The following is a 14,317-nucleotide window of genomic DNA, read 5'->3' as shown; positions in this document are numbered from 1 at the left end:
CTCATTTTTTAAATTAGCGATCGTTGCTATTCGTTATAATTGTCACATTTTACAAAAGTTATCGATAATTTATTCGATTATCGGAACTTCAAAACTTATCGTTATTCAGAGGCAAAATGTAAATTAATTTAAATGAATAATAGTTAATTATATTCCGCCTTTTCGATTTAATTTGTTTGCTACAATTTATCGATATCTTTTGTTTAAATATGTAATCATCTTCTTTTAAAAATCTGTGTAAGAAAACTCGTTTCTAAAACAGCGCGTTATTGCCATCTGTTTATTTGTTATAAAACTTATCGATAATAGATTACAAATTATCGATATTTTTATTTTGAATTATTTAAAAAGTAATGGTTATTTATTTCTTAATTATTCTGCGTTTTCAACTAAAAACTTTACCGTTTTGATATCACCATTTTATTTATTTAAATCACTTGCTAAACTAAACCCATCGATAACTCGACCTTGGCAAAGGAATTTCCATTACCGTATTACTATATTTCAAAATTGCTCACTTGCTTTACTCGTAATGATCGATTATAAAATATCGATAAATCTCGTTTTATCGATTTAAATATATAAATCATTCAAAGTACTAATTATTTTTATATATTCTTCCTATCTTATTTTAGCTGCACGATGATTTAGACAAGGATCCCGATTATTCCGGTTCCGGTTTTGGTCCAGATGACGAAGACTCCTCCACCGATTTACAGCCATCGCATCGCGGAAACAATATACACACACAATCGGGTAAACATAATACAGTTTTGACCACCGACGACAACGACGATCTCATCACCAGTAGAACTCATCATCAAACGAATAGTGGCACAATCATTGGCAGTAATAGCGGCAGCAATTCAGGCATCATCGGTGGCAATAGTGGTAGCAACACTGGCCTCAATACAATTGGTAAAGATCATACGAGCATTTTCATATTCAATGCCTATATTCAACTACATATCATACATAAATCAATATCATTCACTATCGTCTTTATTTATCATCTATTCATTCCAACGTATATCTTCTATACGCTCACGCAAATTATCTCTCATATTCACTGTCATACTCACTCACTCGCTCACTCTCCACAAAATTCACTATCAAAATTTCACCTACACACTCTTCTCACTCACACACTTTTGATTTTGAAATTTTTTGTAACAAACCGTACCGTTCCGTTAATGAGCGACAATACTTTCGGAATAAAAAAAACTGCACCACCTTTCCTTCTACTGAATTAATGAAAATTTATCGCAATTCCCCACATACATTTGTACACACTTTAAAAAGACATTAATGCAATCAAATCAATATCATTGCCATCGTTCATATCAACAGCCACCACGACGAAACAAACGTCTCCATCCACCACCACCACAAATCAAAATACACCCACTCTCACCCACATCACCACCACCACAAGCTCTGCGACGGCGGGCAAAAATCGCGGCTCATACCTATACCCCAACCAAGTCCAACAAACCCACTTACCCGCAGCACCTCACTACCCTGCAGGCGGCGCTGCGCACACAGACGACGAAGACTTCGATCTCGGCGAAGGCGATGATGACGACGCCAAACAGCAGCTGGGCGGCGCTGGCTCATTTGCCGGCAGTGGTGATGGTGATCGTGACGACGATGACGATGATCACACGGGCGATGTGGATGACGATGATGAGCACGAGGTGCTCATTGAACGTCCACATCAACCCAAAAACGATTTCGGTCTGGGCAAAGAACCAACCGCTGCGGTGGAGAATGGCACCAACACAAGCAGCACCACCGCATCGTCCACCACTACCACCACTGGCAGCAGCAGCGGCAGCAATGATCACAAGGCGATCTTTAGCTCGTCGCATGACGAAGACGAGCATGTTGTGGACGCTGATGAAGAGGATGAATTCGATGACACTTACGATGAGGATAACAAGGACGATGACGAGGATGATGAGGACGGTCGCGTGCACGAAGAGGACGACAATACCGAAGTGTATATTGATGGCACGGAGCCGAATACCAAGAGCGGAGGCAGCGTCGACCAGGACATTGAACGTCAGTGGCTTTTCTTTGTTTTCCAAATATATTTGCTTTTACCTATTTTTAATTGTTATTGGTTTAGTGCATTTTACCTAAAATTTGCTGAAGGGTTTTTAAATTATTATTACTTCATGCTTTTGTTGTTGGTTTTGTGTTGGTTACCACTTAGTATTTGTTTTATGATTTTCCTGTGCGCTTTTTGTGTTTTGTGTTTGCTCGTTTTTTTGTCTTCTTTTTTGTTTTCTTTGTTTTGTTTGGTTAGTCACGCTAATGCAGCGCTCAGTTTGGTTGTCACATTGTCAATTAATTATTTGTCCTTGCAGTAATTTAGTTTCTGTTCATCACATTTGTGTGCACATTTAAGCATTTTGGCCATGCTCTGACGCATGCTGAGACTTTTCGTTTATTATTTAGTTGAAGTCATTATTTGTGTCATTTTTTTGTTTTTGTAGTTTGTGTTGTTTTTGTTTATTATTTAATATTTACTTATAAGTCCGATGAATGAAGAAGAAGAAAAGAGAGAAGCAGCAACCAAGCAACAGGTTTAGGATGCCATATAATTTTTTTTTTTTTTTTGAGGAATTTTTTAACACTTTTTTCGTTAAAGAGGTCTGAGGTTGGAAAGGATATATTACTAATCTTCATTACGTAAAAATTAGGCATGTCACTTGTCAGGCTCTATTTACTTCGTATGTACAACAATTACAATCGACAAGCTAAGAGTATATAAAATATCCCATTTATAAAAAAATCGTATTATGTAGGGAAATTTTTAATTTTTTTTATTCAAGCTTTTCACAGGTTCAATTTAAATACCATAATGTGTTTTTAACCCTAGTACCGCAAAAATAGAAACACTTGAGCATCCTAAAGGTATACTTACAAAGAGTACATAACCTCCTAGAAATATGATGAAAATTTTTCAAACGAATTCATGTAAATTCGAAATAGCTTCTCAATCAAAAAATAATAGCGCAAAAATACAAATACTTGATCACCCTAAATCTATACTTTCGGAGTAGTTTCTTAAACTAAAAATAAATTTTGGCGCCTTGTTCAGCTAGAGTTATTTCCAAAAACTCACTTTTCTCTCTGGATGCCAAGTCATAGATAGCTAATCATTAAAAAGTTTAAGCTTTGAACCCTCATTGTGCAAAAATAAAAATACCTGAGCACCGGAAAGCTATACTTACAAATATTATATAACCTCCTATAGGTATGCTAAAAAGTTTTAACAACCCCATAAAATTTCAAACCAGTTGCTTAGCAAAGCAATCTGTTCTGGTGCTTTTTTATTGAAAATCATATCAAAAAGATGTCTTCTTCGCTCGTTGCCAAATCACAGACAAAACAAAAAAACAGCCTAAAGGTATACTACATTTTTTTTAAATTAAGTAACTTGCCTGTTCGCATTCAAAATTTTTTATTTGCCACCTGCAAGAGATCTTAAATTACCAAGCTGACTAAATGCCTGCAATAATTTCGTCAACCTATAAATTTTACCAAAAACTTGGACGGCGAGTATATAAGCTCCTAAATATATGCTAAGAATTACTTAACGAGCTCGTATATTTCAAACCAGTTGTGGTGCTTTGTTTATTTGAAATTGTATGAAAGTTTCTCTTTTTCTCTCGACGTCAAATCGCAGACAAAAGAAAAGACAGCCTAAAGGTATACGACAATTTTTTATAGCCTGTAAGCAACTGCGTATATCGGCATACGAATCCTTTACATTATTAAAAATATTTATTTCTTCTCCTCTCTCATGCCACTGAGCACTTTAAATTTGTTTTGTATAACAATAGTTTTCAATATTTGCGCCAAAAACTATACTACTATATTCAATTACCTCCTTGTTTACAATAGGCTAAGCTCGATGTTGTGTATCATGCAACTCTGTAAAGAGTGCTTAGCACTTAGCTGTTTATATACTCAGCTTGTTTGCTTATACAACGAAGTAAATATTAGTCTGACAAACAATGCGCCTAAAGCTTTGCTATATGTAATATGTATTTGCAGCCGCTCAGCTTTCAATATTTAGAAACAAAAGACAAACAGATTATGTTATGAGAGAGAGAACAGTTGAGGAAGAGAAAATTAATTATTAGTACCGGTAGAAAAGTATTTTTAATAGAGAAAATAGGAAAATATTTGATTAAAATAATATTTTTTTTTTTTTGAAAACGGTAAAGATACCAGATTTTAAAGAACACAAGTTTAAAAACTCCAACTCGCTTTCGAAAAATGAAATTCATTGTTTTTCTAAACGACATGCAAAAATATTTTCGGGTTTGAAGGCAATGGTGACAAAATAAAAAATGGTTTATTTATGGAATAAAAAAATATATACTTCATATGAGCAGCAACAGCAGTTTGATTAGAAGTTGATCTAAATAAAATTTTTGATTACAGTATTAAGAATTCCTTCTAAAAAATAAAACTTTTGAGTCTATGGCATCAGAATTTGATAAATTTAATTAAGATTTGTGGTAAAAAAAAGTATCTACTTAAAGAAGAAAATGCTAAAATATCGACTAAGAAGGCATTGAGGGCCAAATATTTTACAAATTGTTATCTTATTGCAATTAAAACAAATTACATATTTTGAAAGCAAGAAGAAGTTTCCACTGCAATGTAAATCAAGCAGAATTAAAAAAAAATATTTTGAAAATCAGGAGGCAGCTTTTATTACAATTTAAACCAAACGGAATTATTTAAAACGATTTTTTTTTTTGATATCGAAGCCAGCTTGCAAATTTTGATAATTTAAAAATATTTATTTCCCGCTATTTTTTTTATTACAATTTAACTGTAAATATTTAATAATTTTTATTTTTTTTTTTATTTTTTGCACCTTGGTTATGACTATAAACCCATTTGAAAATAATTTAAATAATTTTGAAACTGACAAACTGGCGTTCAAAAATTCCAGCAAGATCTAATACTCGAAAAATTACTGAAAAAAATTTCAAAATATTACAAAAAAACACAAAAGCTAAGCTTCTTGTAAACGCGCGCAATTAAAATCAAAATAAAAAATGTATAAAAAACGCTGCAACACATCAGCCCACAGCTGCCTGCGCGTAGCTCAACCAACTTCATGTGCGCTGGCTGCATGCCCTCATCTGCGCCTTGTCTAGCAAACTGCCAAACAAGCAGTGAATAGCTTTCTCTTTCACACTACTCACACCATAACAAGCAGTCACTCACACTCACCCAAAGCAAAGTGCTGAACAAAATATGAATAACAAGCAAAAATAAAAACAACAAAAACAAATTCATACTCACATTGAATAAATAAATATTTATGCCGCATATTAATCCAGTTGCCACAGTGTTACGTGTCGATTTGTTTACACAATTACGCAGTCATTCATGCATTTGATTTACTCAATCATTGCAACACGGTCATTACAGTCGATACCAATATTCGTCGCATACTAGCCTATTTGTTTGCAATGTGCCCAATTATTTGCATAAAAAATATTTATTTTCATAGCATTTATACACATACAAGCTCAAATTACTCAACTCATCGAAACGTTCATGCCGCCATTTTAGTCATACAACCATTGCCTCATCTCACATATGCCTTCACCGGTCCGTTTTCGTTTCATATGTACATGTGTGTGCGTGTGTTCGTTTTTAGTGGTTCGTGTTTCCATTTCATTGACGCCAAATTATTTGCGGTTTCATGTAAAATCTCGCACTAAGTAGTCTCCATACTTGTGGTACATACTGTAGTGCACATTGTAGTTGTAGTTTCATGTAACAAATGTTGTTGTAAAAGATGTTGTTTGTATTGTAATTTATTAATTGTAACACACAGCGTATAAATTTGCTTGTCATTCGCATTATTTGTAGCTAGTTAATTAGTGGAGTACTTTTAATTTGTAATTTTTAGTGATTATTTGTGCATGCCAAATTAAACATATTTTGATTTTTTAATACAAAATTTCAGCAGTCACAATATTAGTTATAATATTTCCACATCAATTGTTGTAATACTAAATTATTATTATGTTATGCAAATATTCGTATTAATAGCGTATAAATATCACTCATTAATAGTTTTGTTGCATACTTTTGGGCGCATTTGGGCACCGTTGCAGACAACATGTTTACAATGAGTCACAACATTTTAATGAAATGCCGCTAAATTAATGCGCTCAATTAAAATAAGCCTAATTGCATTTAGCAATGCTAATGCAGCCTAAAAGTATGCTTTAAAACTACAATAATCGTAGTTGTTAAGTGTTTAGGTGTAGTATTACGTTTACAACACTTATGATTTGCAGCAAGCAGGTAAGTCGTTTATATTATTATGCATTTTTTCTAGAATACTTACACATATACATACATATGTATACATATATAGTATTTAAGCAGTTAAACTGATTTGTAGACTTTTAAATCAATTATATACACATATGTTAATACGATTAAGATTTTTAAATTATTTTACGTCATGCAAACCATATTTACAATATTTTTTACAATATCGCCGCAAAAAATATGAATAGCGCCTCAAGCTATGCAATACTTTCGAGTTACTGGCTTATTCTCCGAAAAATAGTTAAATGGTTCGAATAGGTTATTTAATGAAAAAAATTAGAAAAATACGAAAGCGAAAGGATACCATGAGAACGCTTATTATCTACAATATTTTAATATATCTACGGGAGGACAAAAAAAAGGCTGTGTAGAAGTTTCTTCTGCTTAAAATTCGAATTCATACAGCAAAAAATTTTAATATGTACTATCATAGATGAAGAGAAGTTCGAAGAACTAATTAAAATTTTATTTATTTATTTATTTTTTTGACGACTTGGCGGCTTCCCAAAAAGGTCGTTTGTTTTTGAAGAAATTTACATCTCAAAATGGCATAAAAAGACAAAATCAATCAGGTCAATTGAAAAATACCCGGCGTACTATTATGTAACACATTTTTTGAAAAAAATCTTTTTTTGTATTCAACACAGTTCCCTTCAAGGGTAATACACTGATTATAGCGACCCTCCAAATTTTCGATACCATTTTTGTAGTTCGTTTGACTCTTTCTTTCAAAATAGGCCTCAATTTCGGCGATCACCTCCTCATTTGACGAAAATGTCTTCCCAGCGAACACTCTTTAGATCTTTGAGATCTGAGAACAGGAAATAGTCGCTTGGGTATAGGTCTGTAGAATACGTTGGCTGCGGAAGGAAGGTTGAATAGATCAATACAGATTTCCCCAGATCACAGCTTGGAAGCATAAATTTCGAAGGTTACAATGTACTACGGATATCTACAAGAGTAGAGCCTATAAACAAGTTTTCAAACCAAACCTATCATAAGCTTACATAGCAAGAAAAATCTCCAGCAATGCTCCGAAAACTTTCTCAATTTAATCTGATTTCTTAAATCAGATTTCTTGATTTATTGATTTAAGATTTATGATGTTCTTATGAGTTACCCTACAATTTATAAAGCTGTTAATATAACACAAATTTCATTATCGTACTATTTTCAATAAAAATTACACGAAAACACATCAATATCCAAGCCATAGATGCTCAATACCTGAAATTTTACCAATAATAACCTTAATCAGTCATTCGCTGTGCCACTCTTTACTTAATTCTTTCCCTTTCTGCATTTCTTTTTATTATTGCCTGCAATTGCCAACAACTTGCCGCCTTCACCTTTCGCCCTTGACTTCACTGACAGCCTTTGTTGTCGGCCGTTGTATGTAAGTTATGCCATTTTTGACACAAGATTTAATCTGATTGTGTGCATATCAAAAGCATACTTATGGGCGCACAAGCGGAATATGAAAGTACAGATACATATACTTGTATATAAATACACGCCATGTTGAGCCAATGTTGCTCATTATCAGGCAGCTGTACAAAGCAAAAGTCTCGAATGACGTTGGCGAAGCGGTGGAGTTGAGTGTAAGAAAGAGGAATGGAAGTAAAAATACAGCGATGAATTGTATATGTATGTATTTTAGGGTGTGCGTTATTTAACAAGTTGATTTTTTATTTTTTTGCCGACGCTGCTTGAAGTTTCAATTTTGGAGCTAAAAAAATTTTCCATTTAAATTTCTTTATCTTCAACTTAAGTCGTGCCTAGATCATATTCTTGAATTTTTTAATCATTTTCATTAAACAAGTACACCGAAAACTTCGAAAATTTTATCTTCGTGCACAAATTGTTTTCTAATTTTTTTTGGAAAAATTTTTAAGAATTTTTTTTTTCAAAAATTTGTTTCCAAATTTAATTAAAAAATTATCTTCGTGCACAAATTTTTTTCCATTTTTTTTTAAATTTTTTTTCAAAATTTTTCTTCAAAATATATTTTTTTTCAATTTTTTTTTCGATGAAACCACTTCTTTAAAAGTTATGCGCGGTTAAACTTACATTTCAAATGTACTGAGCCTTCATACAGGTCATTTACACAGTGTTGCTCATACGACATGGTGTACTTTGTAAATACAGTACATTTGATGCATAATTTTAACAGCGTATAACTTTTAAAGTAAGCTTTTTACGGCAAAAAATATTAAGACCTTTTTTGTAGCGCAGAAAATCTGATATAAGAATATCTTATTATTAAAGATGTAGGTTCCTTGGTTTTGGGGATTAAGACTTTATTGCAAAAAATAATAAAATCTCATGCAAAATATATGAGAAAAGTAAAATGATTTAGGCATGAAAAATAAATAGCTTGTTTATGTTGGATACTTTTTTTGAGGAAAAAAGCTAAAATTTTAGTGGGAGCTTGAGCCAAAAATTTTAACTTGGAAAATAATGGGCACCCTAGTGTTTATATATGAAGTGGAAAAGAGCAGTCGCACAAACAAATCTCGGCGCAAAATGAATTGCTCATTATAAAAACGCACACACGCATGCGTTCGTATGAAAGCATATGTGTATCTGAATACTTGTATATACATATATGTAAACATATATGCATGTATGCATGTATTGGTATTTCTTACCGCCAGGCAAAAGCGCACATCATTAGTAAACAGCAACATCGATGAGTTGAAGAAATATTTATACACCATACATACAAAAAACATTTCTGAATATGCATGTGAGTTGCTTGTGTGTGCGTTCACAGCAGGCTTACAAGTGTATTTGTTATAAAAATTTCGCTTTAAGCGCTGCGCAAACAATTGGCGACAATAACAATGCCATCAAACACATCATCAAGCAGCGATGAAATGAGTTAACAACAGTTGCAGCAGCACACCTACGCTTTGTCGGCAACTTTTAACAAACAAACACACACACACACAAAGTTATAAAAGTGTTTTGTTCTTGTGTATGTGATGGCAGTTGGCAGCAAGCCTCACGACAAATAATCGATCAAAAGGAAAATGCGAGTAACTAACTGTGAAACAGGCTTATGCAAACACATAAACACTTACGTAAACACAAAGAAACACATATATATACATATTCATACATAAACAAAGATTTAACGCAAGAGTGTGAGTAAATAAATAAACGGCGAAGTCAGTTGCATGGATGGAAAGGGTGCTAACAAAAGGTTAGACAGCTGAATGTGCACGCAAAGGTTGTTGAAATGGATTTTCGCAGAACTAAGCGCAGGAAATGTGAAGAGACAGAGAAAGAGTGTTGGCGAAGTTAGCGAAAGCTAACTCTTGTGCTTTGTTGGCGGCAACAATTGAAGGTTATGCAATGGGCAAACAATATGCACAATATGAATAAACAAAGTCGAAGTTCAGCTATTCAGCGAGTGTGACGCATAATGGCTTCACAGACATATGATTGCTTTGTTGAAAGCTTTTGACGCCAGCCGTTGATGACTTCATTGCACTCATGTATGGAAATCTATAATGTAGAAAATATATATTTTGTTCATATTAATAATAAAATAAAAGGTAAAGATGGTAACTTCTGATGCACCGAAGCTTAATACCGTTCTTAGGGGCATTTTTCCTAGCATAGAAGGGTAGAAAAAGTTCATTATATAGATTTTGATCATTCAGTTTGTATGGCAGCTATATGCTATAGTAGTCCGATCTGAATAAAATATTCGCAGATTGTATCACTGTCTTTAAAAATAATCTATGCGAAATTTCGGGAAGTTAGCTTGTCAAATAAAGAAGTTTTTCATACAATAATTTGATTTTGACCGTTCGGTTTGTGTGGCAGCTATATGCTATAGTTGACTGATCTGAATGAAATCTTCAGAGATTATAATTTTGCGCTCGACAATAATTCGTGTCTAGTTTCGTGGAGATATATTGCCACCTACAAAAAATTTTCTTACAAAAACTTGACTTTGAATGGTCAGTTTGTACGAGAGCTATATGCTATATTAGTCCGATCTGAATGAAATATTCAAAGAAATATTACGTTGCCTTGAAAAATACTCTATGCAAAATTTCGTAAATAAATCTTGTTAAATAAAAAAGTTTTCCATATATAAACTTGATTTTGATCGGCCGGTTTGTATGGCAGCTATGTTTTACAGTCGGCCGATACTACATATGTAATGCAGTACAAAAACAGTTAACTATTACCAACTCTTTTCAAATAATTTCGTAACTTATTTTCTGTCTCTATTGGCAATTTAAAGCTTGTTTTGATTGATTTACACTCAATTTACTTCAATCCCTTCAAACTGTTAGACATGTGAGAAGCGCAATGTATTACTACAACAACTTATATCAGAATAGCACACAGACACCTTGACAAATAAAATCAAAAATACAGCCACTAGTGTTGTTCAACATCTCCACATTCTTGTCAGAACACCAACGAACGTCGAGCAAAAATCAAATTGAATTAACTGTTATGTACGCTGTGTACTCCTTAAATTATTGATCACCTTTTACCATTAGACCACACAGCAAACATCTTTGCCACAATATAACCTTAGGTTAAATGAAAAAAGAGTTAGCATTTCACAATCGACAACACCAAAAGTGGGATTTGCTGCTTCCTCAACAACGCAGTTACAAAGAGAAGAGGGTTTAAAGGTTGAATTGTCGAAAAACGTCTGATAAATGACGGTGGACCACAAGAGAAATATTACAAAAGTAAATGAAAAGCAGCGAAAGTAAATTTCAAACACTTTTTATTGTTATTTTAAATTTTCGCTGACTCTTCAACTACACACTGACACCTACGCACACTCCCACACTCACATGATGGATGTAGTAAACGCTGACTTGACGCGTCTCTTCAAATCAAACCTGCCAAATCAAACATTTCAAATCAATCCTTTTCCTGATAAATGACTGAATGAATTTCACCAGTGTGATGCGGATGAATGCTTGTGCGTGTTGCTTTTGTTTTTGTACACCGTTTTTTACTTTACTGGTATTTGCTCTGCTGTGAAAGATAGTTTATGCAGCAGCGTAATCAGTGGAAGGGCTCAGGGTGTTAATGGTTGGTGTGGTAAGCATATAGAAGTATATATGTATGTATAGATACATATGAATGTGTGTATATAAGCATACATATGTAACTAATATATGATATCAATAAAGAATACACTTTTCGTAAGCATCTTTCGTTTTTTCTCATTCGCTTGTTGCGAGCATATAAATTGGATGCGATTACTCAATCTACCCTTCTGTTTTTACCGCCAAAGTTAATCACTGTTATATGACATCAGACGGGCAACAGCTTTCCGCTCAATTTGCTTCTTTAGATGTTTTTTTTTAGTATTTTCAATTTGTTTCTGAAATTTTTTTCGTGAGCATTTATATAAAAAAGCATTCGTTTAAAACTTTTTATTATTAAAAATCGATCGAAATCCGGTTTTTGTAAGGAAAACTTTTTTATTTGACGAGATATCTCCAAGAAATTTGGCACAGATTATTACCAAAGACAGAGTTACAATACCTGAGGAAATTTTCTAGATCGAACCACTATAGCATATAGCGGCCATACAAACTGAACGAACAAAATCCAGTCATTTTAAGGAAAACTTTTTTATTTGACGAGATATCTTCAATAAATTTGGTATGGATTTTTGTGAAAGAGAGAACTATAAGATCTGAAGAAATTTTCTTGATCGAACAATCATAGCATATATATAGCTGTCATACAAACTGGGAGACCAAAATCGAATCCATTTATGAAAAACTTGTTTATTTGACGAGATATCTTCATGAACTGCCACAGATTATTATCTAAGACATAGTTACAATATTTGATGAAATGATGATCGAACTACTATAGCATATAGCTGTCATACAAAACTGAACGAAAACAAGTAAGGAAGGGCTAAGTTATTTTTTTCCGAACATTTTTTCTCATGATAGCGATAATAATAATAATTTCTCTTTGTTAATTATATGTTCCATAAAGTTATTTTTTCTCAATTTTGATAATTATAATTTTTTTTCTTTATTGTATATTTTTAACTCATTTTCCTTTTAAATTGGCACATTTTTAACTTCTTTCCCACATTGAAAATTCTTTCATTGAATTCATTTTTATTTTTTTTTTTTTTTCCTACACAATTCGTTACTCAAAACTACTACATTTTCTACTTCCCGCCTCTTATTTCCCACCCGCAAAATCGCCATTAGCCACACTAAAACATTTTAGGCCCACAAGCATAATGAGCCAAGTTATCTTGTGGCTGCCGGCAATGCTTATTGCTTGTATGTCTCAGTTAGTCTCAGTTAGTTTGCCAGCGTGGTTCAACAGCCTTTCTATTTGCACTTCACCTTCACACTTTCATTCGGGCTTTTGTTGTGCCGCCGCTGCTTAAAAGTGCTGATTACTACTTGTCGAGCGCAGCGCTGATGCCCTGGCTTCTACGTCACTTGCCTTAACCTTCTCTGATTATGCGCGCACACAACTGTACAGCCATGTAAAAGGAGTGCCTTTCAAGCAACAGTGGGTTCAGCAACATTATCTGCTTGCGTCAGCTGGTATTTGACCCGACCTGCCAGCAAGGTAGCGTGCGCCTTTCGCACCGCCAAAGCTGCAGCGAGTGCCTCTGAGTTGGCAGTTGAGTTTTGATGTTCTCCTCTGCGCTGCGCTGCACCCTCGCTTTGGTTCGACTGCGCTGCCAAGGTCGTTACTGTCAGGCACTCAGCAGTGCAAAGCGCTATAGTGCACAAACAGCGACCCCTTTCACGTCCCCGCCTGCGCATTCAGGCACTTTCGAGTTTCATGCGCGCCCTCCATAGCTGTTTCAACAACCTTAGACCTTCGACGCGAGCATTGCGGTGGAATTTTTAAACAATTTGAAAGCATTTTATGTGGTTTTCTATTTCATTTTTGCAATATTCTCGTTGGTTTCTAGTAACTGCGCTTTTCGCTTATGAACCTTGACTTTTCGAAATGCATTAACGCGTTGCTACACCTAAAAGCATGCTATGATTTTTATTTCATTTGATTTTTCGCCACGCCATGCAGTTTTCTAGCTGCAGCCTTTGGCGCTCAAATTGTCCACTATTAACGAAATATTCCGGTTTTTGCTCGGCAAAAGTGAAAAATATTTTTTCAAAAAAATTCGCACACCATCTGGCAATAACAAAACTATAGCGTGCACACTCGTTTTCGTGCATAAATTTACAGCTGCGCCAAAAAGCATGCTACAGCAATTATTTCAATGCGCACACACATACATATGCACATAAATGAAAGAGTATTAATTGAGATATGTGTGAGTGCAAAAATTTACACTTCACCTGTGCCATGGCATCAGCACGCACATCCATTCGGTGCATGCCACACATACATATATCGGTTTAAGTGTGTGTGTGTGCCCGCAGTGCACTTACGTATGCATTATTCTGGTGTCTCTCTGCGTTATTGCGCGCACTTGTCGTTCTATTTGTGCCCCCTTCACTGCAGTTGCTTGCACAAAATGCAGCCCCGCTGGCAAAACCAATACAAAAGCTCCTAAATTTATGCAATGCATAAATGCAAAAGTACAGATAAAGCTATGCCAGCTGGTTGAGTGGGAAAAAATAACAATCCCCCTGCGTATTGTTTGAGATTTATGAGCGAAATGCACATTTTTGTCGTTGGCATAAAGCTTTTGCTGCGAAATTCGTTTTAGCTTTGCTCTTTTCATTTATATCTGTTTGTTTGAGACTTTCGGCAGCGCTACGTTAGTACGCATACTTAAAATATGTTGATTTGGAAGCATGTCCGAGCAAATGAGAATATATGCAGACGTGATTTTTGGTTTTAATAGACATTCGGTCCGAAGTTTCTTATGACCAAAGTGTGCCGGTGCAAATAGATGTGGTGAAGGTGTTGCCATAATCGAATA

The 14,317-nt window shown here is 34.4% G+C and overlaps 1 protein-coding gene across 6 annotated transcripts in view; it reads left to right on the top strand.

Annotated features, from left to right (window-relative positions):
• LOC126756811 (syndecan) overlaps positions 1–14,317 on the top strand; it is a 487,360-nt gene that overhangs the window by 446,683 nt on the left and 26,360 nt on the right. For 3 of the 6 annotated variants that reach the window (XM_050470213.1, XM_050470211.1, XM_050470212.1), the window contains exons 4-5: positions 636–918; positions 1,510–2,064. In XM_050470213.1, the coding sequence (XP_050326170.1) occupies positions 636–918; positions 1,510–2,064 (838 nt within the window). The remainder of the gene's footprint in view (positions 1–635; positions 919–1,509; positions 2,065–14,317) is intronic. The other 3 variants (XM_050470214.1, XM_050470216.1, XM_050470215.1) reach the window with 3 other exon arrangements.

Source organism: Bactrocera neohumeralis, chromosome 4, assembly GCF_024586455.1.
Source record: "Bactrocera neohumeralis isolate Rockhampton chromosome 4, APGP_CSIRO_Bneo_wtdbg2-racon-allhic-juicebox.fasta_v2, whole genome shotgun sequence".
NCBI lineage: Eukaryota > Metazoa > Arthropoda > Insecta > Diptera > Tephritidae > Bactrocera > Bactrocera neohumeralis.
This window is presented reverse-complemented; position numbering and strand designations above follow the sequence as displayed.